The sequence below is a fragment of the Passer montanus genome, unplaced genomic scaffold (assembly GCF_014805655.1).
Source record: "Passer montanus isolate IOZ18808 unplaced genomic scaffold, ASM1480565v1 scaffold36, whole genome shotgun sequence".
NCBI classification, from domain to species: domain Eukaryota; kingdom Metazoa; phylum Chordata; class Aves; order Passeriformes; family Passeridae; genus Passer; species Passer montanus.
The window spans coordinates 6,723,110-6,748,258 of NW_024368374.1; the positions used below are offsets into that span (position 1 = coordinate 6,723,110).

Genomic DNA, 25,149 nt, shown 5'->3' on the forward strand with positions numbered 1-25,149 from the left:
GTCATCTCTGCAATTCAATTCAAGGCTACTGAATAAAAGCAAATCCAAGCGCATCCACAAGCCAAATTTAGCATGCTGGATCAACAACACACAATATTCAGTGAGAGAACAGCTAGGATCAAAAATAATCCAGTTTAAATTTGCAGAGAGTTTAACTTCTGCTGATTTTCTTTACTACTGCCAAGAAGATTACTGAAATACACCATGCTAGTATGAAGTTTTTTCATTTAATACCCCACTTCTTCATAACAACACGATTGATTTTCCCACATTTCATATAATCCTTTTAAGTCCTTAGCTTGTAAATGCATGATTTCCCATTCTGAATTCCCACCACAGAGGTAGCTTCATTACTTCCAGATAAAACTACACTATCATTAGCCAAGAAAGTAATATTTCAAACAAAGAAGCCTACAAAATACAAACAAAAAATGAGCGCTCATTTGGAAACTAAACAGTAAATGGATCATCATCCAAGTTCCAAGTTCATTGTAATGTGAAAGTAAAATGACAAAAATTAATGGTTATTCATTAGTAAAAGTGGTATTTCCCCAAAAAGCAACAATTTCCTGCATATTTATTATGATTTATATTTTAACAAGATATTACATGCATGATATCTGTTCAAGCTTTCCAACATAAGTTCATGTGGTTTTAACCACACAGGAAAACAATTAACAAATGTGGCACTACAACTTTACTCCTAAAAAGGTTTTAGTTTGCCTTAAATGATGGCTTAATCCCTGGGTATATGCAATGTATCAATGGCAACATATAAAAGAAAGACAGTAAAAGTTTTGGGAGATATTTTATTAATGTACAATTTTATTAGCGATGTACAATAGACATTTTATTTCTCTATTTATCCTGTCTCCTTGAAGCTGGGTAAATGTTTGTTTGTATATAAAACTACACAATGCTTTTTCGTGAGGACCAGAAACTGTGAAAATATAAGTGCTACAGTATATTTTGTAGTGATTTAACACGTTGTCCAGAAGAGTTACCAGCCACTTCAATGAAGGACTTCTAAAAATATTTCTGATCAAGTTCAAATGCATCTGTTCATAAATAATGATTGGTTTGCTCATGTCCATTATACTGCTAAGTACAAATGTCTCCAACATAAAATACCGTTTAATACATTTTTCCACTTGGGCAACTAGATAATCCAGTCATATTTACTTTTAAACAAGGCTAATACAAATTTACAAGTAAAGTAACTTCAAAATTTATTCAGAATAATTATTTTTTCAACCAGAAGCTTTACTTTGGACAACGCAGAAGTATATTGCAAGTGACATTCTGCAGCAGAAGCTGGAGGCTTGAGAATAACAACTAAGAAAGACTAAATATCAGCAATACACACTTTTACAAGAATTCTGACCATTCTGAATGTTAACATTAAAGATCGGATGCTTCAGTTTGTGCGCCTGTCAATTAAAACCTCCACACAAAAGAAAAATTAAAAATTTCCCACAGAACACAGTATTTCAGAGAACATGTTAGACACTGGCATGACATTTCCCAAATCAAATTGGCAGCTGAAATTTAACATCCACATGAGCTTGTTTTGCTAAGCTTACTATTTCAGACAGCTTCACCACCTGAAAAACAGAAAATAAAAACTTAATTTCAAAACAATCCTAACTTGACTAAACTGGATCCATCTTTTTAAACAAAATAACACTAGGGAATCATCAGTAAGACATCAGACGGGTTAGGGGTGAGATTACTATTTAGCTCAGTACTTCTTGATCACTTTTAATTTAAAGATAATCAAGTCTTCTAGAAAACATCTCATGGAGTTAAAAATGTCTGCTTCTCATTTATAATAACAAAGAATTTTGATAAAATGCTAAAATTTAAATTTTATGTGCCACCTTGTTATTTTGCGAGGTGTTGAGCTGGCAACTTGCAAGAAATTCTATATATCTAGAAGCTATTTATCCTCCGAGTTTTTGTTGCAAGCACTTCTAGATCTTATTTTGATACCGTAAGGAGCCTCATCTTCTCCTGCATCACAACTCTAAATTTCTCTGAATTATTTCCTGATTAGAATAAAAGGAATATTATTCCTGCTTAGAATGAAATGTTATAACAGAGTAAGTGGTTCTTTGGGGAAAAAAATTCTTAAGTTTCCCCATGACACAAAATCCACTAGGTATCTTCTAATTTTTTTGCTATCCATTTCTAGTACAACTTTCTTTTCCACAAACAAAGCAAAGCAACACACACAAATCAGTTCATCTGAACATGTGAATATCTAATAATCTTATGAGGCCACATCATGATCAACTATAGCTTTAATCATGCACACTGAAATACAGTGGGTGATAAAAGGAAGTGTTACATTGCATTTTTCAGCCACCTCAATTTAAGTATTTTCTCCCAATTAATAAAGCTAAGGTCTTAGCCATTCCCCTGCCAAGGGGCATGGCTGACCACATCATTGATCCAGTTTTGCTTTGTGGGGTTTAATAGCTTCTGACTGCATTGCTGTTCCCCTGACAAATTATGCACTCACTAACTTGTAAAATATTTGCTTCAGGCACTGGGAGCAACTGGCAATGGGATTTATCCTAAGTTACCTGTAGCTGATTGAATGGAGTTTTGACTTTTCAATACTCTGCAACAGATGCTATGTTCTGAAAAGAATACTCATAACCAGCTATCTTACCATTTTTGCAGCTTCATCCAAGTCATCACACGCAAGGATTTTGAGGCCACTAGCTGTTATTAAAGCTTTGGCATCATCAACTCGTGTACCTTCAGAAACAGATAAAATGCCACTCTTATTGAACCGGAGATTACTACTGCTACTACCTACTAGTCCCACATTTTCTAGGAAGCCTGTTTCAAAAGTTAGTGAATAAATCTAGAAAACAACATTAATAGTTAAAAAGCAGAAAGTCTCTTTTTATTGACTTTCCAATCCTCACCATCTAAATACAAGGTTTGCTTTATTTCTCCATTGACTTCAACTTACAGGCAGCTTGCCACACGGTATATAAGCTCAATGACATCTGTCAATTAGAGACAAATATATTAAAATATATATGAAGCACACTCACCTTGCAACCGTACCACAATAGGAACTTTTAGCTCCAAATCCTTTACTGCCGTAACGATGCCTTGTGCTATAACATCACATCTCATAATGCCACCAAAAATATTTACCAGAATAGCCAGTACCTACAGAATCAATGACAATATTCACATTAAAAATGGCCAGAGACACAGCAGATGAAAGCAGCACACAGCCTTCAGCCTAAGGATAATTCAAGCTCTTTAATTGTATTAAGGGACTCTGCAGAAGACAGAACATTTCTGTTCCACAGAACATCAGCAACCAAAGTACAGTCCTGTAGAGTCACATACAACAGAGCAGCTACTTCAGAAAACTGTTTGTCAACTATTTATCTTTCCTTTGCTAACAGTACTCCATCAGAGGTACCCCCACACCAGTAACTCTACATACTGAAAACAGGAAATTTTAAAAACTTATACACAAGACCCTGTTTACACAGTTTCCCTAAAAGCCAGCATGCTTAGAGATAAGCTATTTGAAATACATTTTTTCCAGGAGGTCTAAGCCAACAGTTAAAGGAACTCAAGTGGTAGAAAGGAAGGGTAAAAAGAACCACGGTCAGAGATGAAAGATGAAACAAAGCAAGAATCAAAATGGGTAGACAGCCTTAGATGACAAAACAAACTCGACAAGACAAAACATTCCTGTGCAACTGGTTCATGAGCAGTAACTTGGTTGCCATGATCTTGCACTTAGACTAGCTCATCCATGTAGCATTGTTCTTCCTTCTGCTACTAATGGGCAACTTAGACTGCCACCTCAGAAGGCTGTTCCAAACAAGCCCTGAACTGAACCCTGAGCGCAGTCTGTGACACCAGTGGGCTGCACTGCTCTTTGAGTTTCAGCAACAGGAATCCCAGCTATAGTCATTGTTTTTTGATAAAATAGTGAGCAACTGAAAGCAAGCAGAAAGGAAAAGCTGTCTTAAGAAGTCTCTTTGGACACCCTCTGTCCACACATCAGCATTTGCATTGCAGAAACTCTTCCCAAATCAGCAACACTTTAATTCTTCCTTGTTTCTTTTCTCTCTCTAATTCAGGTGCTCTGGGACTGTGTCCCTCATTGTTCCCTCAATTTGCTGGAAAAATGTGAAGAAAGACTTATGAGGATGGGCTGACGGAGTTGGGGTGTTTAGCCTGGAGAAAAGGAGGCTCGGGGGGACCTTATCACTCTTTGCAACTGCCTGAAAGGATGTAGCGAGGTGGGGTTCTCCCTCCTCCAAAGTAACAAGCAGTAAGATAAGAGGAAATGGCTTCAAGTTGCACCAGGGGAGTTTTAGATTGGATATTGGGAAAAATTTCTTCCCCACAAGGGTTGTTAATCATTGGCACAGGCTGCCAAGGAAGTGGCTGAGTCACCAACCCTGAAGGTATTTAAAGCTTGTAGACGTGGTGCTTAGAGACATGGTTTAAGTGCAGGACTGGGCAGAGTTAGATTTATGGTTGGACTCCATTTTAAATGTCTTTTCCAATCTAAATGATTAAATGATTCTGTAACACTCTTGGAGCGTGTTACAGACCTTACATTTGATAATAAGTCTTTCCAATAAGAAAGAGAATAAACTCTTCTGGAATATCACTCACTATTTGTTTCTGGCCCTTTCCAAAGATGAGCAAGTGGTACATAAAATTGTCAGGTAAAAGTAGCATATCACTAGCAAGGTCTTGCAAGTCATTCCCACCTTTTATAGTTACCCCTTTTAAAATAGTTTTCTTTATCTTTAAAAAGCCCCAAACTGCCAAGTTCCCCCTGGGATAAGCATCTCTATGTAGACCATCAATCCAGCCTTCACATTATTTTTGTGGAAAAGCTCTTCCTCCAGTTTCAACCAATGTATTATTTTAATAATATTCAAGCACTTCTGATAAATTTTAAATAGGATAAACATTAAAGCCCTTCCAAGCCTCTTACAAAGCTCTTTTATCTTACATTATATGTAATCAGTACCTTAGAAACCTGTTTGTGTACAGCACAGCAAATATTCATCTCTACACAAAACACAGACCCAGCTGCAAAACTGGTCCAAAAGAAAAACAAAACTGGAAAACCAACTGAATACCACTTTCTGTTTAAACAGCAGACAGTGGGAGTTTCTGACTCCAAGATTTCTGGAAAAATCCAAATACAGCTGTAACTTCAACCAGAAGACACAAAACTGTCTACTCAGTACACAGCCAAAACTCCTATTATTTAAAAAGGAAAAAAAAATCCATAGATTAGGCCTCCTTCATCTGCACCAAGATGAAGCTAAGATTTCCATCTTCTTTCTTTCTAGCTCTGTGCTCATAAAAACATGTTTTTTGGCAAACGTGCACTAAGCATTGTCTTCCAAATCACAGCCTGTTTTACCACTGTGTAGGACCTTGATATGCCAACTCTTCCCTCACCTTTTTATCAGAGGTAATAAGCTTAAAGGCTTCTGTCACTTGCTGCGCTGTAGCACCACCACCAACATCAAGGAAGTTTGCTGGAGTTCCGCCGTGAAGTTTAATTATATCCATGGTGGCCATAGCTAAACCAGCACCATTGACTACATGAGAATAAAGATAACATTTAGGAATTCAGTTTATAAATCCATTAGGTCATTTAAAATTCATTAAACAGTACATACCTAAGCAGCCTATGTTTCCATCCAGCCCTATATAGTTGAGATCTGCTTTTGCAGCATCCTTGTCTCTTTGGTCTTCCTGCGTCCAATCCTGCAAATCAAAGATCTTCTTCTGACGATAGGCTGAATTGCTGTCAAAGTTTATCTTTGCATCCATACACATCACTGAAAGGGAAAAAACCCACCATTACTAACCATCATATTATGTATCAGTTGCTCCATGAACGTGTTAATGTATGTGAAGTCAAACTTGGCAGCTAGGTCACGCAGTCCAAACACAAAGTTCTGCTAAAAAGACACATGTACCACTGTCAATAAAGATCAGATTCTCTGCAGCTTCCCCATATAATCAGTTATGCACAAAAAGGGAAGATAACATTTCTTGAGACACTCTAAACCCAAAAAAAGCTTGCAAGAAGCTGTTTGACAAATCTGAGCAAATTATGTTTTCTCTGATCACACTGCAGCCTAGAAAAGAAAAGGGGGAATGCACCACAAGAAATTAGCATAAAACTAATTCTTTAAGAAGGTCTCTGAGTTGAGGATTTTTAATCCATTTTAGTTTTTGCTTTTAGAATAAATGTATATTATGTGCACATGACTGTAAGCACACAGAAACATGATGAAAGAGTGCCTGAGTTGGAAGAGAAAATGTTAGGAAAAAACACACAGAAGTAAACTTACTTAAGATTCAGCAAGCAGAAAATCTACAGTATTCTTTACATCAGAACTAACATTGTATCACTTCATTTCTATTCCTCAGTGAAAATTATATAAAAATAACAAGGCACGAGAAACAGATGGAAAAGGCTGCTCTATACTGATCACTTAAGCATTATTAAAAAAAACACATAAAAAACCACCCCAGTGACAATAATAACACACTTTGATGAAAGAGCTACATTCATATTTAAATTTCAAACTGCTGTATCTGAGTTCAAGCACAAATACTCTCCACAGGCTTATTTTTTGTACAGTGGAATCGTCTGTGCTTGAACATTAAATAACTATTCTGCAATTGGATATGCTAAAAACCTCATAAACATCAAGATATTACTTAAACCCCTACAGTCTTTCCATACATCACACTCCATCAATTATTCTAATGTCTGAATCATAAAGGCAGGAGATTTCTTGTAGTTGCTACTATTCTGGTTAACATCACACTACCAATTTTGGATGCATGCGCTGGCTCGAGTTTCAATTTATGAATTTTGAAAATACCTGATTTTCAGGAATGCCTTATCCTGGGTAGATATACTCTTTATTAAAAAATTTAAAAATTAAAAAAGGAAGCTACTTACACTTAAGATTATACTTAGCAATTAAGAGCAGATTCCTACTATATTTAGATTCTCAAATTTATCTGCTTTACTTATTTTTTTTCAACACACCAGGTTAATACTAATTCCTCTTGCTGTATACAGCTGTAATTTTATCAGTGTGAAGCAACCTAGATTTACAAAAATGTCAAGGTGTTACATGAAGAATATGAATAAGAAACATTACCAACTCCTGATGCATCTTCCACCATAGGATTTATTTCTATCATGGTAGCATCATATTTCAGAAAGAGATTATATAATTTGATCATATTTTCAGCTGCTTCATCCACTAGATTTGGAGGAAATCCCATTTTCTGGGCAAGCTGAAAGAAAAACAATGGTTATTGTTAACTCATGTTAGGGTCTCAGTTCAGCTATTATTTCAATGTCATTTGAATTTGTAGATGTAGAACCCACCCTGTCCATTGCAGGGGAAAAAAAACCTCACTCTTTGGTCTGAACAGATTGTTTTCAATATAGAATACTGGACTTATCCTAAAATAGAGCTAATAAAAATTTATCGTGCTATGCCTTTGCACAGCTGTATAAAAGCTAGATAAAGTACTGCCATGCAGTTGGATTTACACCGATTCACCTGAAAATACTTAAATATCTAGTTCAAATCTGTTTCAAACAAGGATTTAAGGCAACTCAGCAGGTTGAATGCACACACCCTTTATAAAAATTATAAGCAACCTTCCCATTCTCACTAATGTGTATTTTCCCACATTAACAATTACCCTAACAGCTTGTTCCTTTTTTATGCCTTCTACAATATCGATGGGTTCCTTAATTATCGCATCAGGATTCTCTGCAGCAACATCTTCAATATTAACACCACCCTGAGAACTGCCTATCAGCACAGGACCCTGGAACAAAAAGGAGAAAAAAAAGCATAAGTAATTTGATACCACACAATTGAAACTTAGTTCTTCCCATAAGGTACTTCATAGCAATAAAGCTTTTTTTGTTGAAAAATTTAGTGTATCTACTCAATACCTCCATATAAAACCTTTTAATAACACTTTCTAAATGTTAGAGTGTATGTCAGGTCCACTTTCTTTTAACAAAGAAAAACATCCTCCGTAAAGCAGCAGCAAAGCAATTAACACTGACATACTATTTTTAAATTTTGATAAAAAGGTTCAACTTCATAATCACATAAATTTTATCTTTCAGGTGTCACCAGAGAAGGTGTAACTACCTTCTCACATCCACCTTCTCCACTCACTCCCACACAAACACAGATCAAATGCCAGGTATTCATTTATTCATTCTGCCATGCTCCAACTCCAAGGACAAATGGAGGGCTACAGGACTTAGCCCTCCATAAATTACTGCAAACCATACCTGTTCAGTAGGATCACAGTGTTCAGTAACTAAATCCTTCACTGAAAGTAATTCATAGCAAAACAAAACAGCACTCAAGTATTCATTAACAAAATAAATTAAGAAATTGACACCATTTGCAGCTGAGTTTATTTTTAATAAAGCCAAATCTCAACAAAAACATGAAGGACTCTCTACCATGGAACCTAAAAATCTCTCCTCCAGTTCACAGTAAAGACATAGCTTGATCCCTTCAACCAACCTTCCCTTATCACCATCCATGCATGGATTATGGCCATGGGTGTACTAAGGCAGCATTTCCTATCAGCAGAACTCAAAGATTAAACAGCCTTATAACTATTGACAATTAATTATAGAAAACGTGACCCTGGTTCAGAGAGCATGCTTAATAACCACACCACTCCCCTCCCATTTCCATCCTTTCAAATGGAAATACATAGCTTGCAAATTATCCTGCATCTAATAGCAACACTGAACTCCAAATAAACATTTTTGGATATTCTTATCTTGAACTGTCAGTAAGCTACAAACTGATCATAAAGTAACTCTTTGTTCCATAGAACTGACCAAAGAGAACAGTTTTGCTTAAAACACAAACCCCTTCCTGCTGGCAAATAATATCCAAGTCATAAAGTTCCAGTTTCAGCTATTTTAATAATTTTTCCCCTCCTTAAAGGAAGAGGTTTGCAACAACATCAGGAATAAACAGTGTGTGCTAGTCAACCTTCACACTTCCTTCTTTGAAAGACATTGCCTCATCCTAAGCATCCTATACAGGTTACAATAATTACAAGCACATCTAAAAACATGACTTGTAAAGTCAGCAGTATAAACAAAGCATACCCCTATCAAAAGGCAACAACCCACACAGTATGATCAACATATGCTAGTAAGATTTATCTTCTATACAAGAGCAAGGACAAGCCATGAAAATATGTTTCCCTTCTTTATTTAATTTGCTACAATCAGTTACAGTAAATTTTATTTCCATAAGCATTGTTGCTTGTTGCTCACACAACTTTAGGAGTCCGAAATCTGCTCATTTACAGCATTTCATCGCCACCTTGTGGTGCGTACGGTAACACTTGAAACTCTCTTGCTCTATTGTAGCCACCTCACAATGGAGGTGCCCAAGTCACATAATTCAACTCAACTGATACTTTCCTATCAAAAAGGACACTATGGAGGAAGAAAAAGGAACAAATACTTACTTCCTAATATGGCCACCAAAAAAAATTTAGAGTAAGACTAGTTTTCTCATTCCTTCACAGAAAATTATTTCATTCATGCTGAAATATCCCCTAATTACCAAAACCAGTGCTACTGCAAACTCTTAAGCATCTGAACAGACAAAACCCAGTTTTTCTAAGCTACAGCAAATAAAGTTCCAAGATCTGTTCCAAATCCTAGCTTCATTGAAGTTACTTACCAATTCATGTTCTATACTCCAAATTGAACACTTGTCTGTCAGAAAACACTGACACATTTCAGCAATCACATTTGAACTGTAGCTTAAAAAACTATATATCCACACAAACAGCCCAAACACACAGAAAAGACTTGCTTTCATTTTCCTGAAAGATATCAAGACAGACCTCTAGGCCCAAATCTTCTTACCCATTTCCTGAACAGCATTAGTATAAGAAAGCTACTAGCACTCTCAAAATCAAGGGACACACTAGTGCACCTCTGGGAACCTTCACACACTGGAGAAAAAGGATGTTGGATTTATGCAGGACCATTTGCTCTTTCACAACACTGTCACTTATCTTGTTTCTGACACTTAAAAATAGGGTGTAAATGCACATGCACACATATAGCTGTGTTCTTAAACTAAATTACACAATCCAGTAGGCAAATGCAAATTAAAACCAAAATTAAAATTACCCCCTTATTCTACCCATCTTCCCCTTGGCCATGTGACTCTGAACTTCAGTTGGAGCTACCAATACTCATTTATTATTCTGTAAATTCAAACTGTAGCATTACATCTTTACAGCATTTAAAAACAAAGTCAATCATACAGTCAGATATACTGGAAAACAAAATTTAGCTTGTATACTTCTGATTTTCAAAAGCAGTGAACATTAAACAATTCTGCTAATTTTTTTTTTAATTCAGTTGTAACAAGTTCATTAGCTTGCTTCTATTTCTAATATTACTCACTTGAAAAGACCTTTCCATTGTTATTGCAAAATAGTATTCTCTCCTGGGATATCTTCGTTCACAGATAAATACTTGATTGCATATCCTGCCCTTCTCTCCTGTCTGCTTGGTAAACAACTTCTTTCCAATCATTTGGGAGGAGACAGCTTTTGCTTCTTCTGGACTAGAATAACAAGTTCAGAATGTGACAAAGAAACTGCTGTAAAAACAGAAGTAGCATTAAAAAAGTCTTATCAAATTTTTGTTATTTTAAGGTTAATAATTAAAACCCTAGTTCTAAAGAAAGAAATAGGTTCAATCCATAATGTAAAACATTGAAGTTTTTTCACTTGGTTGGATAATTTAGAAAGAACTTACGAAAAAACTATTTTCACTCCTCCTTTGAGGCCACCTTCAAACGTTCCTTTTCCTCTACCACCAGCTAAGACCTGTGCTTTTACCACAAGATCCTTTGAACCTAGAACAAAAGAAAACCCATAAAATTTGTCATCTATGACTATAAAACAAAATGCTTCAGGTAGAATTACAAAGGCTGCTTTAATTTTATCCCAGTTTCTCCACACCCACCATTCAAAACACACACATGTGAATCAAAGACTGTAGTGCAATTCACACAGATTCACAAAAATCTCAAATAATCCACAATTTGCAGCTTTAGGCTGTTCTGTGAACAAACTTTGGTGAGTTAGTATCCAGAAACGCTGGTGTTCTGATCATCTATAATATGTGTTGGAGTCACAGATGATTAAGCACCCAGTAAGAAATAGTTAGCACCTCACAGATTATAACAAGACAAAATGGAGTATCTGACACACCATATGGAAGGTTTTCCTCAAACAACTACAAATATCCTGTACCTGTAAACCATTACCTTCCCAGCAATGATATGTAACTACAGCACTTACCCAAGTCAGCTTGCCAGCTCCACTCTGGCTTCCATCCAGCACAGCACTAAGGCATAAGCTTGAGTGCTTTGCAGAAGTCAGAGGCCTAAACAAACCCACTATTCTTCCAAGAGTAGGCAAAGTAAGCCCTTTAGTTAGTAAGCCCTGTAGTGGCTTTAACTGTTTAAAAATCCTTTACAAAATATTCTTCTAGCTAGGGGAAACTGGGTATTTGAGTTTAAAAAGTAAAGCGTGAGAACATAACAAAAATCAACCAGGATATCCTGAACCGCCATAGAGACACAAAAAAGCAAAGAAAAATACTTCATCGAGTCACTTAGGGTGACAAAAGAAAAAGCCTGAAGTTCAGAGTTATTACTCAAGTTTGCTTACACAGAGTACAGACAGCAGCTAGACTGCAAGATGTTAAGAACTGCCCCACTGACATCTGTTCAGCACAACCCATTTTTTGTCATGCCACCATCAGCTGAGCCAATCTGATCTTTCCAAGCCAAAAAAGAACTTGCTGTTCCTTTGGCTGTTGGGGAACCATGGAAATGCTTATGAAAAATTATAGTACTCAAGCAAAACTAGCCACTACATAAACTAAGGAAGGTTGTGACAGACACAAAAGTTGTGTTGGCTCCTATTTTTACCCATGTCCTGCCTGGAGAAGTGAAACTAAACTCAAACTGTATCACAAGCTAGGGTGGCTAGAAGCAGAAGACTCAAATCACTCCTCCCAATTAGCTTTCTGTTGATTTTACTTCTTGAATGTCTACCTAACAAGAGATCTTTGAATTCACACATGATTTTAAAGGTCTTCTGCAAAATAGGTATAAAGGTTATAAACACACAAGTATATACTGATTTACTACAGTTTATGATTCTAATATTTAATTCAGCTCCCGAAGATAACTATTTTTTACAGGCAACCAAGTTAACATACTTTATAGAAGTCACACAAGACAACTTTTATGCAATTACTTTAAGTACAAAGCTTGTTTTCCATTTCCTACGCTAAGTTTATAAGATAAAAAGCTGCAACTACAGAGAAGTTTTCAGAAAAGCCATGAAGTTCACCCACATGCACCTTCTGTGTAAATTATTCCTCCCAGCAACAAACACCAGAATCTGAACAAGTCAAATGAGATCCCAACTAAAGCTCTGGTAAGATCTCAGCTGAAACATATTTAGCTCTGGGCATAAAAGTAAATTGGTAACTAAGATCATCACCGAAATTAAGAGATTCCCTCACAAGAAATTAGCTTAGCACATCCTTAAATCTATCAAAGGAGAAGAAAGCAAGAACATGATTATGGTCTTCAGCCATACCTGTGATGGACAGAGCAAGAACACATGACTACATGTACATCATTCATTCTGGCTTCTGCTCTACACCAGCCAAAAACAAAGGCCATCTACCAAGGAAGTCAGGTTTTAAAAAGTGCAAGAAAAAAAGATCCTTCTTTACACAAAATATAAGGAAGCCTGCCAAGAGATACGAAGGAAGAATAGACGTGTCAAAAGGAACTGGGCAGAGGTATTCTCTCTGATACTCTTCAGACAAAAAATATGAATGCTGAGTGGAAATGAGGAGTAATGGACTGCAGAAAATAGGGAGGCTAAGAATTGCCCTAAATAGGGCAATGTTCTTTTGTTCTTAGGCAGAGTAGCAGGCTACATGCACCACTACCCTGATCCTGGAAGATATTTCTTAAAAATGTTGTTACTATGATGCATTATAATATTTTGTCAACATACAGACACCCAAAAGAGGGTGAGAAAAACAACTTTTAATTTTTCACAATTAGTTTTGGCTGTAACATCATTGGACTAATCCTTATGCAACAACTGAGTCATTAAATTAGAAGATTACTAATGATCTGTAAATTGTTTTCCTCTAGCACTGCAAACTAGCTGCTTGATTGCATAAACAAGTTCAAGGTTTATTTGAGCAGCTATGTTAACAAGCAATTAAGCTGCACAGATGTACCCGAAACAAACTTAAAACAGTACATCCCAAGAAAACCATAACCCATCATGCAGAAAGTTCATTGTTCAAGAAACATTTTATCCCACAGCTCCTATTGAAAATTACTCTAAAACAAGAGGAAGTGTTTGGTCACACACCTCATCTGCAGTGCTCCAGCAGCAGCACTGTCACACAATCTGACACAACAAAGAACTTCTGATACACAGTAAGCCAAGAAAAAAATCTGGAAACCAGCAGCTACCATAGTTCTCTACTCAGTATCAACAGTTGTGCCCTTGTTTTCTGCTTAGGTGGCTTTGAAATACTGCTAGGCTTGTGTTTCAATGAAAAATAGCAGTTTCTGCCCTGGAGCAGATAACCCAGCAAACACACGCCAGCAAAACACACCATCACAGAAGTCTCATCCTGCTTCCAGCCCTCAGCTTTTCACTCCAGCCTCGCTTCTTGTGCCAGCAGATGCACTTGTGCTATCATGCCTTGAAGCACATCAGAGCAGCGATTCCCTGAAGGCAAAAGCTCATCCAGCAGGCAGACAGTGCTTCTGCAGACTGCACACAGGCACACACACACAGAGGAACTTCAGTGAGCAGGACTTCAGCTTTCAGCAGCAGTAACAAATTGTAAAGCCTTAACACAAGGCCCTGGAACACCAGTACAACTCATGTGGGCAAGCAAGTTAAAGGCCAATGCAGGAACTCTGAACAAGTATTTGGTAAGCATCACATTTCCATGTTAATGGCAGGCAGCCCTAAAAGCCCATGTAAGCACAATAGCCTGAGAAAACTAGGAAATGCTTAGAAAATTAAGAGTAGATAGCAGTGAGAACAGGGGTCTGAAATCAGAACATTGACTTAGCATTAATCTGTTCAGGACAACAAAAATCTATACATTTACTAATACTACAGTTATCACCTTCAACAATCATTTACAAACTAGGCAGTGAAAGAGCTACACAGTTAGCAAACAAAACCATCTTCACTTCGATCAATGCTAATATTTATTTTTTGGAAGGAATCATTTCTGATTCTATAATTTAAGCTTTCAAACTGGGAGAACAATCAATGCATTCAGGCAAGCAGAAAGACATCCATGTAAAATACAATCTTTTAATAAGCTTATTAAGAGGCAAGAAGGGTCATTGTTCCACTGTATCTGCAGTTCCCTGCGCAAGTGGAAAGTCCAATGATTACAACAGACAGGCCTGATTAAAATTACAAGTTTTCATTTTGACTTCTGTCAAATCATATTAATTGCCACTTCTCTGCCCAATACTATCTGTAGCAGAGGTACTGCTTTCCACATATTACAGACACCTTCAGAACAACCATGCAAGCCTAATCTCTTCTGACAAGACAGACAACAGTAAAGGGCAGTGACAGGTTAGTAACTCAGGTGTCAATCAAGTTCTCAACTACCATTCAACTGCAAACTTATCCTGGGAGAGACACAGACCTGTAACTTTTGTTGCAGTCTGTATTTCAAAGTTCTTGAAATACAGTAAGCATTTCTTCAAAGTAACCCTCCATTTATAACACAAGCTAATTTTTTCTTTCTGCACAGATACAAAAAAACCCCTGAGTTTAAACAATACAGGTGTATTTACTGGCATTAGGAAAAGATGGGTTTGTAACTAACAACAGGAGTGTCAATATAAATAATATTCTGACCCTAATTCTGTAAACAGAGCAGAGAATCTCTTCAGAGCACACTGCATTTCATTAGTAAGTATAGCTATTGGGAATTTTAACTTCAAAATTAAGTTTTTTCAGCATTTGAAACTTTTGAGTGTTAAAAGACTCATTGTATGCAAGTCAAAACTATAACTATTGAAATCATTATGTGCCAGGAATCATCATACTTTCAGTGAAAGGACCATACCAGTCAGGAGACTGAACAAGATGTTTTGATATTACAAAGTATCTTCTACACAAATACTTCCTGACATTAATCAGCTGCATCAAGTTCATTATCAGCTCACAAGACAGGTTTGGTTTCCTCAACAGCTTAAGTCGAGCAATTAAAATACAGAGGTCAAAATTTGAATGTGCTCGTTATACAAGTCTATTTTAATTAGTGAATTATCATCAATAATATGTTTTGATATTTTAACTTCAAAGGAGTGAAGTGCTACAGAAGAAAGCAAAGGCTGAAGCAACATTTAAGATTCAGATGCCAAAAAAAATAACATTTGTCAGAACGTAAGTAAATGTTTGGTTTCTAAACTACTACTTCTGTTTATCTAGAGATTTTGACCAGGTAAGTAGGAACATAATTCCACGACTTTTTTAACACCTGGGGGATTTCTGCTTAAGTTTGCCACCATCATCATCTATATCCTAGAGCAAGTGAATAAATGCTCTGGAGCTTCAGACAGCCTAAAAGGCGTCAGGAACACAGACAGGTAATTGACCAACAAGGAAAACCGATAAGGGCAACCAAAAAATGCCATAAATAAAATTATGACAGACATGTGTTTTCACTATGACATAGACTAGAAAACCCCAAAAACTTAAATCAGACAGCCAAGGGGGGTGTGGCATACACTAAGGAGAAAACCATCCCAGCTTTTTGCCACAGTGCCTGGAATATGTTTTTTGAAGAGCAAATAAAGAAAAAGCTAGCACTTTACCTAGAAAATAATTGCACACATTGTACTAAGCTTTGATTTCTGACTAAATCAAGCCTGGGATCAAAAATTATATTTTTAAATCTACCCAAGTTCACACATTACTCATTAAAAGTTTTTTTAACAGATACAAGTTGTATGTTTAAGCAACAGACAGAAAAATAATTAACACTGAAAAGTACTTAAAAGATGTTAGTAACATTGAAAAAAATAATCTGTTAATCACATAACTGTCAGCAGGAATACAGCCAAACCAATTGGAGCTATTCTGTACAAAGCATAACAAAACAGAACATTCTTTATAAACCACACGGACATGGAGCTGCACTGGACATCCTTAAACTGCAGCAGCAAAAGTAGCAGACACAATTCCAGGACCTTTCAGTGTCCTTCCAAGAACTCTGATGTAGAAAGGTGAAATGTTTTGCACTCACTCCCTTTTGCACCTCCTATTTTAAACAGCTTCATATTTTACTAGAATTTGACAGCCTGCCATGCACATAAAGCTGTGGGATTCATTACCTGAAAACCCAACAAAACCACCAGTACACAAAAATGGCTTCAAGATATTAATGTCTTAAAAAGTCTTCTCAAATCATCATGAATTGAAATATATGCTATTAAAAAACCCCAGACATGCACACAATATGTCACTGCCTTTCACTCAACTATTACCATAGGAAAGGATCGGGAAGCATCAAAACTTGAGTTCCAACAATACATTGCACCTATGGAAGTGTTTGTTAACAAACAGCAATGTTCATTTCAAATAGTGTGTTCTGCTGAGCTACCTGCCCTCACACTGATCAAGCATCTGTTCACTAAACAGTCTTTAGGTTCATTAGTCATGCTCTTGATAACACACATATCAGCTTCTCAATCAGAACTGGTCACAGTGCTAGCTGGAATGCACACATGGCTAAGAGCAAACCATAAACTTCAAGGCAATCAAGTCATGCTGCAGCGTCTTATCAAAGCTTTGGAACAGAACTTACTCAGCTCATTTGTTTTTCAAAATTTAAGTGAGATGATTATGTAACACTGATTTAGCTACAGCCACAGCTAACCCATGATAATCTCTGTTAACGAGAAATTTGCATTTGCTATACTTTGGGATAAAAATTTACTCATTTCTAAGTGAAGTATTTGCAAAAGGGAAGAAATCCAATGCCTAACTCAACCTTTAGTCAGAAATCTGCTCTGTGTAAATTTACCAGGAACATGTGGATCGGCACTAGGGAAACAGAGCAAAGAGTATTACCAACTGTCTTTGTAATGGTCTAGACAGATATTTGATTAAACAGTTTAGCATATTAAAAAAAAATTCCTATCTACTGGCAACTACTTCCATGGAACAAACATCAACAATGCATGGGTGGACTAAAAAAGTGAAATTTTTCATTCTGACAGAGATTGGTTTGGTTTGTGTTTTGTTGATTTATTTTTTTTTTAAGTACTAAATGAAAGCTAGCAGCTAAATGCCTACAAAAACAAAGAAATCCAAATCACTGGAACAAAGAATAGTATTTCACCACTCAGAATGAATTCTGGACTTCTTTGAGCAATGTCTCAAGACCTCAAGCTCCTTCAGTGTGTGTTCTCCTCTCGGGAAGTTTTCCCTTCCTCATCTCAAGTACCAAAGAAAGCCACAGCATCAACTACACACCAACTCCAGCACAGTATTTGGCTGACAACCAGAAGCCCTGAATTCCTCTACTAGAGGAAGCCAACTCACACACTTCACAACTTCACTCTTTTAATCCCCAAGAAACTGCCCAGAGTTCCACACTCCACATAGAAGGCATACCTATGATACCACAGGGATGATACAGAGCTATAAACCAGCACCAGATCCATACCCACACTCTGGAGGAGCCTTCTCTGAGCAAGAAAAAAACCAAAGGAATCCTGACCTACGAGTTTCGGGGCTGCTGATTAGAGAGCCACAGACAATTTTCCTCCAGCAACATCTGCACAGACTTTAAAGTAGAGAAAAGGGGTATGCCTCATTTGAGAAGTTTTGATCATGCTATAAACTCACCCTAACAGAACGTATGGTTGAAACTTCAGAACCTTTTTCAGAAGTATTTTAGCAACTTCCTCTCATATGAATGAAATTATTATAATTTTGAAATCATGAAATAATTATAATTTACTCTCTAACGGAAACAAGATAAAGAAGCTATCTGACAATACCTGAATTTCTGGGACATCATGCCTGAAGGAAAAGCAGCTTTTCAATTATTTTCTACCTTAAAAAGCAGCATAATTCGCTCTAGAAGAAAAATTATCCATTTTTTCAGATCTCATTTCTCACACTAAATCTCCATATGAAAGTGAAATGAATCCAACAACACCTATAACCTCAGAAATCACTGCAAATGTATCCCTTTGGAGGTGAATAGAGATTTGAGCATTTGCATAGGAGAAAGGAATATGACAACCAATGTCCTTCACTAAAACTTTGTGACAAGCCTAATATACTTTTCCAGGGAGGAAAAAAAAAAACCAAACCAACCCCCCCCAAACAAACCAATCAACCAACCAAAAAATCCCCACTTTCTAACGCCTGACACAATAGAAGCTGACTTCCATATCAAATCTAAATTAAACAAGATTCTATAAAGACACATGGTAGTTAAAGTGGCAAATTGATAGACAAAATAAAGTCCAAAATTAAAGCTCAATTCTAAATGAAGTATTTAAGCACCTGGCAAATGAGACTGGATACTTTTTCATCAACAAGCCAGGAATTCAGCATACAACTACAAGCCATCAAAGTCCTCCCCTCCTGTGTGAAGTAGCTGCATTCTGCCAGAAAAGTGCACTCACAAAGGAACAGGATTTTACTCATCTCTTGTAGCCTAAAGAGAAGTATGGTTTGCATCTTCTGTGCTACATGAAACCTTGTCACCACCACTGAAACTCTTCACACAAGACTTCCTCTAACCTTGCTGAAAGTAGAAAGAAATCAGGATTTGCACAAAGCAGAGTCTATTACTCATCACAAAGAAGTTTAAGTAGTTATATTAATCTAAGCTAATAGAATTTATACATGACCTATTCCTTCTTAACGAGAAGGTTGTTTCACAGGGAAGGCTCTCTTAAGGAGAAGGTATATTCAGAACTCCAAGCATCATCTTACCACGAAAGACAGAAAAAGTAGGTACACCTTGCATCAATCCCATGCCTATTAGTACATGTTCTCTTTAATATTATACCTATTTCTTTTGCTATTTTGTAAGCTTCGTCTGGTGTATTGGCAACCACTCCATGTGGAACAGAAATGCCAGCCTCCTTCAACAGTCCCATGCTCAGGTATTCATGGAGTGACAGCCTCCTCTGCTGCTGTTGTTGCACTTGAAACCCATGATTGCTGAGTATTCCTGGACTTCCAGCAAGCACCTGAAAGGAAAGAATAATAAGGAAAAAAAAAAGAAAACAAAAAGAAGAATGTGACTGTTGTGAAAGACTACCCTCTTTGTTTAGGTTAAAAAACCAGTCTACATATTAAACAAGCATAATTTAGTGTTCCAGTACAAACACCTGAACATTTAATCCTACCCTTCCACATTAGTCATTCATATCAGGTCTGGTATTTGATTTTGTGAGGTTTTATTGGGCAGGAGGAAAGAGCTGGTGAAACTACGAGCACTGACAAGGACTGTAACATAAAGATCAACAACAACAAATGCAAAAAAAGTTTGCTGCATTTTTTGTATTTCACTGTATGTAATTAAGACCTTAATTTTATACATAAAGCAAGAAATCTACTGAATTCAGCTAATCCATGAACACGGATGATCACCAAAAGACTCAAAATAAAAAGATTACAAACAAAACTTACATACAAAACAAACTTTTGCTTTTATTTTTATTTTTTTAGTACGTACCACTGGCACAAGCACAGTAAAAATCAGCCCGAACTAGAAAGTTTCTAACGAGCTAGATTTCTAAGGCTTCATTTCACTTCAAATAAAGGAAACAAGCATAGGACACAAGAGCTTTCCTACAGCATTCCAAGCTAGCGAATCGACAGGCCCTAGCCTCCAAAGGGTTCCTTCTCCAAGCAGGACGTCCTCTCCTTGGCACGACCCCAAGGGAGGCGCTGAGCTGCCCGCCGGCCCCGGGAGGCTGCGTGTAACTCGAGAGGGGCGCTCACGGCCACCTTCCCCTGTACGTGGCAGGAGGAGAGGGTGGCAGCGAGCGTCACAGCCCGTGTCACAGCCCGTGTCACAGCCCGTGTCACAGCCCGTGTCACAGCCCGCAGCCCCCCGAGCGCCTTCCTGTCACCGCTTCCCACGGGCGCTGCAGCCAAAAACAAGCCCGCGCCCCGAATGGCACCCGGAGGAACCGAGAGCAGAGGCTGGCGAGGTGCGAGCTGGAAGAAGACTTCAACTGGCACAGCCCGACCCCTCCTAGGAGCAAGGTGACGGCGGACATGGAAACACAGGGAATTCCAAGCAAGACAGGGGACGGGGGCGCTGAAAAGCAAGGGAAAAGGAGCCACGCAGGGAAGACTTGCCACAAGCAAGAACAGCGGCTGCGGGGGGCCGCACACCAAAGGTGAGCGCCGGGCTGCCAGCCCCGCCGCAGGACAGGACAGGGCAGGGCAGGGCAGGACGGCGGCGGGAGTGCGCCGACGGACGCTCCTCTCGCCGGCGCTCCGCAGGGAGCCACCGCGACCCCAGCCGGCCCGGCCCCGCTTCAGCCGCGGCCCAGCCCACCCCCGCTCCCGAGCGGCCGCTACCTTCCCCGCGGTGGAGCCCAGCGAGGCGCGGAGGCCGCTGCCCCTCAGCCCGGCCGCCACCCGGCTGCAGATCATGGAGGCCGCCATGGCCGAGCCCCTTCGCCCTCGGGTGCCCCCGGCAGCGCGCACGCGCCGCTCGCGGGCCGGGGCGGGGCCAGGAAGCGCCCGGCGCGGCCCCGCCCCCGCAGTGACGCCGGCCGGGGAGGGGCGGCTCTGAGGGGCGCCTCCCGGCCTCTCTTTTTTTCTACAGTTTTAGTTTTAATAAAGGGGTTTTTTGCTTGGCAAGGATCCTAAATGGGTTGTAATCCACCCACAAGCTTCCGACGACGTCGGCCTCGGTTGCCACCACCTGTTAAAAGGGAGGAAAGAGGCACAGCTCCCTTACGCCACGCCCACACTCTCCCGGTTCAGCTTCTCAGTGGAAGAACTTCCAGTGTTTTCATTCCAGAGGATTACTTTTTTTGGTTTTGTATTTCAGGGTGTTTCCCTGCAGCAACGTAAACACAACCATTCTTGCTTAAGACAAGGGGGAATGGTTTTAAAGTGAAAGAGGGGAGGTGTAGATCAGACGTAATGCAGGAATTCTGTGCTGTGAGGGTGGGAGGCAGTGGAACAGGTTTCGCAGAGAAGCTGTGCATGCCCCATCCCTGAAAGTGTTCCAGGCCAGGCTGGATGGAGCTTTGAGCAACCTGGTCTAGTGGAAGGTGTCCCTGCCCGTGGCAGGTGGGTTGGAATTAGACAATATTTAAGGTCCTTTCTAACCCAAACCATTCAGTGGTTCTATGACTGAAATGAGGACTAGTATTTCTAGGTATTTTGCAGCCCCTTCCCCATGCCACAACCCCCGTTTCTGCCTCGCACAGCTCCATGCTGTGCCTCCCCCACTGCAATTCAGTGTCTGTATTTTGCCTTCGGTGGCCTCGACTCAGGTCACTAAGGAGCTGAAGGAGGGGACAGGCGTCCCTGCAGAAACTAGTGACCACACCTTGTGATTCACCAGCAAGAAAAGCTTTTTCCTTTAAAACAAAATGCTAATTACGAAAATAGCATTGGCCTGGGAAACCGGAACAAGAACGTTCTCTACCTATAGTAAGGAAAAATGCAGTTACTTCCATACATTATGAACATCAAAGGAAGATCTGATGTGAAAGAAAGCCATGTCAGAGCTGTGATTCTGCTTGAGTTTTGTCACTTGAGTTAGCCAATAAATAACTGGATGAGTCGCCTCTTTTTCTTCTGAAACTGAAAATGCATTGTCATAACTTCTCCTTGAGCGAGTATTGCAAAAGATGGAGTCATTCTGGTTCAGTTGTTTTGCTCCTGGTCCTCCGCTGACCTGGTGTTATTGTCACCTGTTAGCGCTGCAGTGAGCTCTGCAGAGTGCTCAGCTCTGCACCTCCGTGCGCAGACACACAAGGTAGGAGCACGTGTCACTGAAACTGTAAGTAGCTGCAAAATTTTGATAGACCATCCAAGATTTCCCACCACAGCTGATAAAATATTTCTTCTGGCCAAGGGGAAGGGAAGAAAAAGCACTTGAACTCTGTGCTCTTTCTGCCCTCTGTACACACAGTGGCTCTTCACTGGTCACAGGACCTGCACAGTTCCATACTGCACAGGACAGTACATGGATGCCATCCACATACAAAGAAATCTCCTAATTCCAGGAGACTCCCCAAAATGACCTCCGCCCTGGAAAGGATTTGAAACAATGTTTACAAGAGGAGCAATGGATCTTGGCAAAACTTTAAACCTTAACCGTAAAAGCCCAAAGCTACTGTTCAGAGATAAGTACTGGCTTCATGTCAGGAAATCCGACTTATATCCTGACTCAGTTGCTTGCCACTGGAAGGAAATTGGACAACTGTCTGTGGGCTTATAATTAATTCTTGCTGTAGCAAATGACTGTAAGACATTCAGATTACAACTACTACTGTATCTTCTTCTCACTAGGAGTGACTTATCCTTCCAGTTTCAAAATGAAGACGATTTTTACTTTATACATCAAAAGAAGATATGTCACATGGCTGACAATATTGAAGGACTTCTAGAAAGACTGAGGCAGCTGCTGCCGCTATCTAGAGTCTCATACACAGCTGTATGGAGAACTTTAATTATCTGAATGTTTTATTGCCTGTTTTCCTCTTGGCTGTGAAAACTCGTCTAACTGGGGTGGACTGTAAACATGCCTGGATTTCCGTCTGATCACCAGTGCCACCGCCTGGCTCTGACTGTCAGCACAAGGTGGTTGTAAGCCCAACTCAAAATCTTATGGAAATGACACATTCACCTTTTCTTTATTTTGTTAGACACACAAGGAAAGATAACACTCTTGGCTACAACCAGACAAATTCCTAGTGAGTCCAGTATAAACTCAGGTTTGTATAGGCTCAGCCTCGTTTAATATCTGACCTACGATTGAAGAGACTGCACAAGGAATGCACTGTAGGATTCCAGCAGATATCCAGAGGTTTTGCTAAATCTCCAGGAAAGATTTCATCCTATTCAAAGTTTAAAATTATGAGATTTCTTGCTAAAATCAGAATAAGATTTTTAGCACAGGATCAAGGCCCTCTCTGAAAAGCTGTGCTTAAAACTATAAAGAAGCAGGTGAAAGGTACATTACAAATGAGATAGAAGGAGCCAAGACGTTTTAACAGACAAGCATCCTGTTTGAGGCCAAATATAGCATCCTGTAAGGCTCAGGCATTATGAATAGACATGAATTTGCTTTATTATAAATTTATCACATCCACGCAGTGACCATGGTACAATCTGATTTATTTCCCAGACCTTGTAAGCTCCACTGGTTGATACTTTGTAGTTGAAAAACATCAGGAGAGAGGGTCTTGCCAAGAACATTGGAGTCAGAAGGTGAAATCCTCTGCCAAGGCCATGAGTTCAGAGGGTAGGAAATTTCCAAGATGAAATTTATCATGGGCTTAAAAATTCCATGATAAAAAGCCCATCCCAGCACCTGTGGAAAAAATCACCCTGAGCTTTCCAGAACACTTTTAGTTGAAGACAGGAAGGAAGAGCCCACTTTTTTGGTATTGTGAATGAGTAAACAGGTTCAGCTGATGAAATAGCCATGTTCAGAGCAAAAAAACTGACTTTGAAGCAGAGTGAGAATAATCCTTCTGTGGTGTCTACACTGCCTTACATTGCATGTCTTACACATGCTGGATTTTCTCTGCATCGCTTGTCTGCAGGAGTACTATCATGGTTGTCTCTGGACAAACTGCAGGTTGCTAAGGGGACCCTCAGGCATATCTAACAACATGAAACTATTCACTGCACCCATTTGCAATATTAACAGGTTATTCCATTGCTTCTCCCAGTTATACAGAAAAGACAATCCAGGGTCCTTCCCTGAAGGTTCTCCAGTGTATCTCCTGCAAGGATTCTGACATCTGTCCCAGCAAACAGGCATTTGGTGTGCACACTCTCAGATGCAGTTTTCTACAGAATACAGTATGAACATTAATCACTAATGCACCATCTCTTCCCAACCAGTGAAGGTTGGTGAAAGGCTCAATGGAAGCAAAATGGTTCGGTTTGCAAAAAATGATCTTTCACATAGCTAAGCTGTGGAGCACGTTGCCACAGATGCTGGAAATGCTGAAAATTTACATGGGCTCAAAAGGAGTCTTGGTAGGTTAAATAAGAGGGTTAGTAAATACACAGAACCACCTCTGCCTTGAGAAGTCACTGAGCCACAGATGGCTGTAGAATCATAGTCAAAAACCCTCGACACCCATTCTGGACCTCCAGATACTATCCTAGATGGATAAGGAATAGACACTTATATTCTTCTGATTCAGGGTCTCCTGGGATTGAGTACACCCAGAACTTTCATCAAAGCTGAAGCACAATCCATTATCACCCACCTATGAGTTGCCCAAGGTCACTTAAACTGTTAATGACAAAGCTACACATAAAACAGAATTGTCTCAGCACCTTCATTCATTCCAATGACTCAGTCCTGTCTGGACACAGAAAAGAAATAATTAACAAGCAATGAAGACAGCACACCTGTAGTACAGCTCTAATTTTTCCTATTGCTCTTGCACACACCATTATTCTCTCCACATGTAAATGTGATCAGAGGTTATTTACATTTCAACATAAAAACTATATATCACACTTTGCCTGATTTCCACTAATGATGTTTATAAAGCCATAATATTACAGCAAGCTATAATTTATGGTGAAAGACAGCCATTTAATGGCAACATGTGGTGTCATGGAAATTATTCTGCTAAAATAAAAGTGAGGAAACCATTAACAATGTTACATTTTCAGTATCAGTGTTCAGGATAACAACCAGCTCCTAGAATGCAAGAGAAGAAAAAT

General features: G+C 39.0%; 1 protein-coding gene across 1 annotated transcript; it reads right to left on the reverse strand.

Moving 5' to 3' along the window:
• Window positions 1–791: 791 nt before the first annotated feature.
• SUCLA2 (succinate-CoA ligase ADP-forming subunit beta) lies at window positions 792–20,949 on the reverse strand. The gene is made up of 11 exons (XM_039716570.1): window positions 20,794–20,949; window positions 19,265–19,448; window positions 10,895–10,994; window positions 10,538–10,700; window positions 7,762–7,890; window positions 7,206–7,344; window positions 5,700–5,861; window positions 5,476–5,618; window positions 3,072–3,192; window positions 2,678–2,766; window positions 792–1,604 (listed from the first exon to the last, which is right to left on the reverse strand). The coding sequence occupies exons 1-11, from the start codon at window positions 20,878–20,880 to the stop codon at window positions 1,530–1,532; spliced, it is 1,392 nt and encodes a 463-aa protein (XP_039572504.1). The 5' UTR covers window positions 20,881–20,949; the 3' UTR covers window positions 792–1,529.
• Between the last annotated feature and the right edge of the window lie 4,200 nt (window positions 20,950–25,149).

Bases quoted from the DNA above. Each gene is read 5' to 3' on its own strand.
- SUCLA2 (XM_039716570.1), bottom strand. From the start codon at position 20,880: ATGGCGGCCTCCATGATCTGCAGCCGGGTGGCGGCCGGGCTGAGGGGC. The intron at 10,995-19,264 runs GTATAATATTAA...CTTTTGTTCTAG, and splicing joins CAAAATAGCAAAAGAAATAG to GTTCAAAGGATCTTGTGGTA. The intron at 7,345-7,761 runs GTAATTGTTAAT...TTTTTCTTTCAG, and splicing joins AAAAGGAACAAGCTGTTAGG to CTTGCCCAGAAAATGGGATT.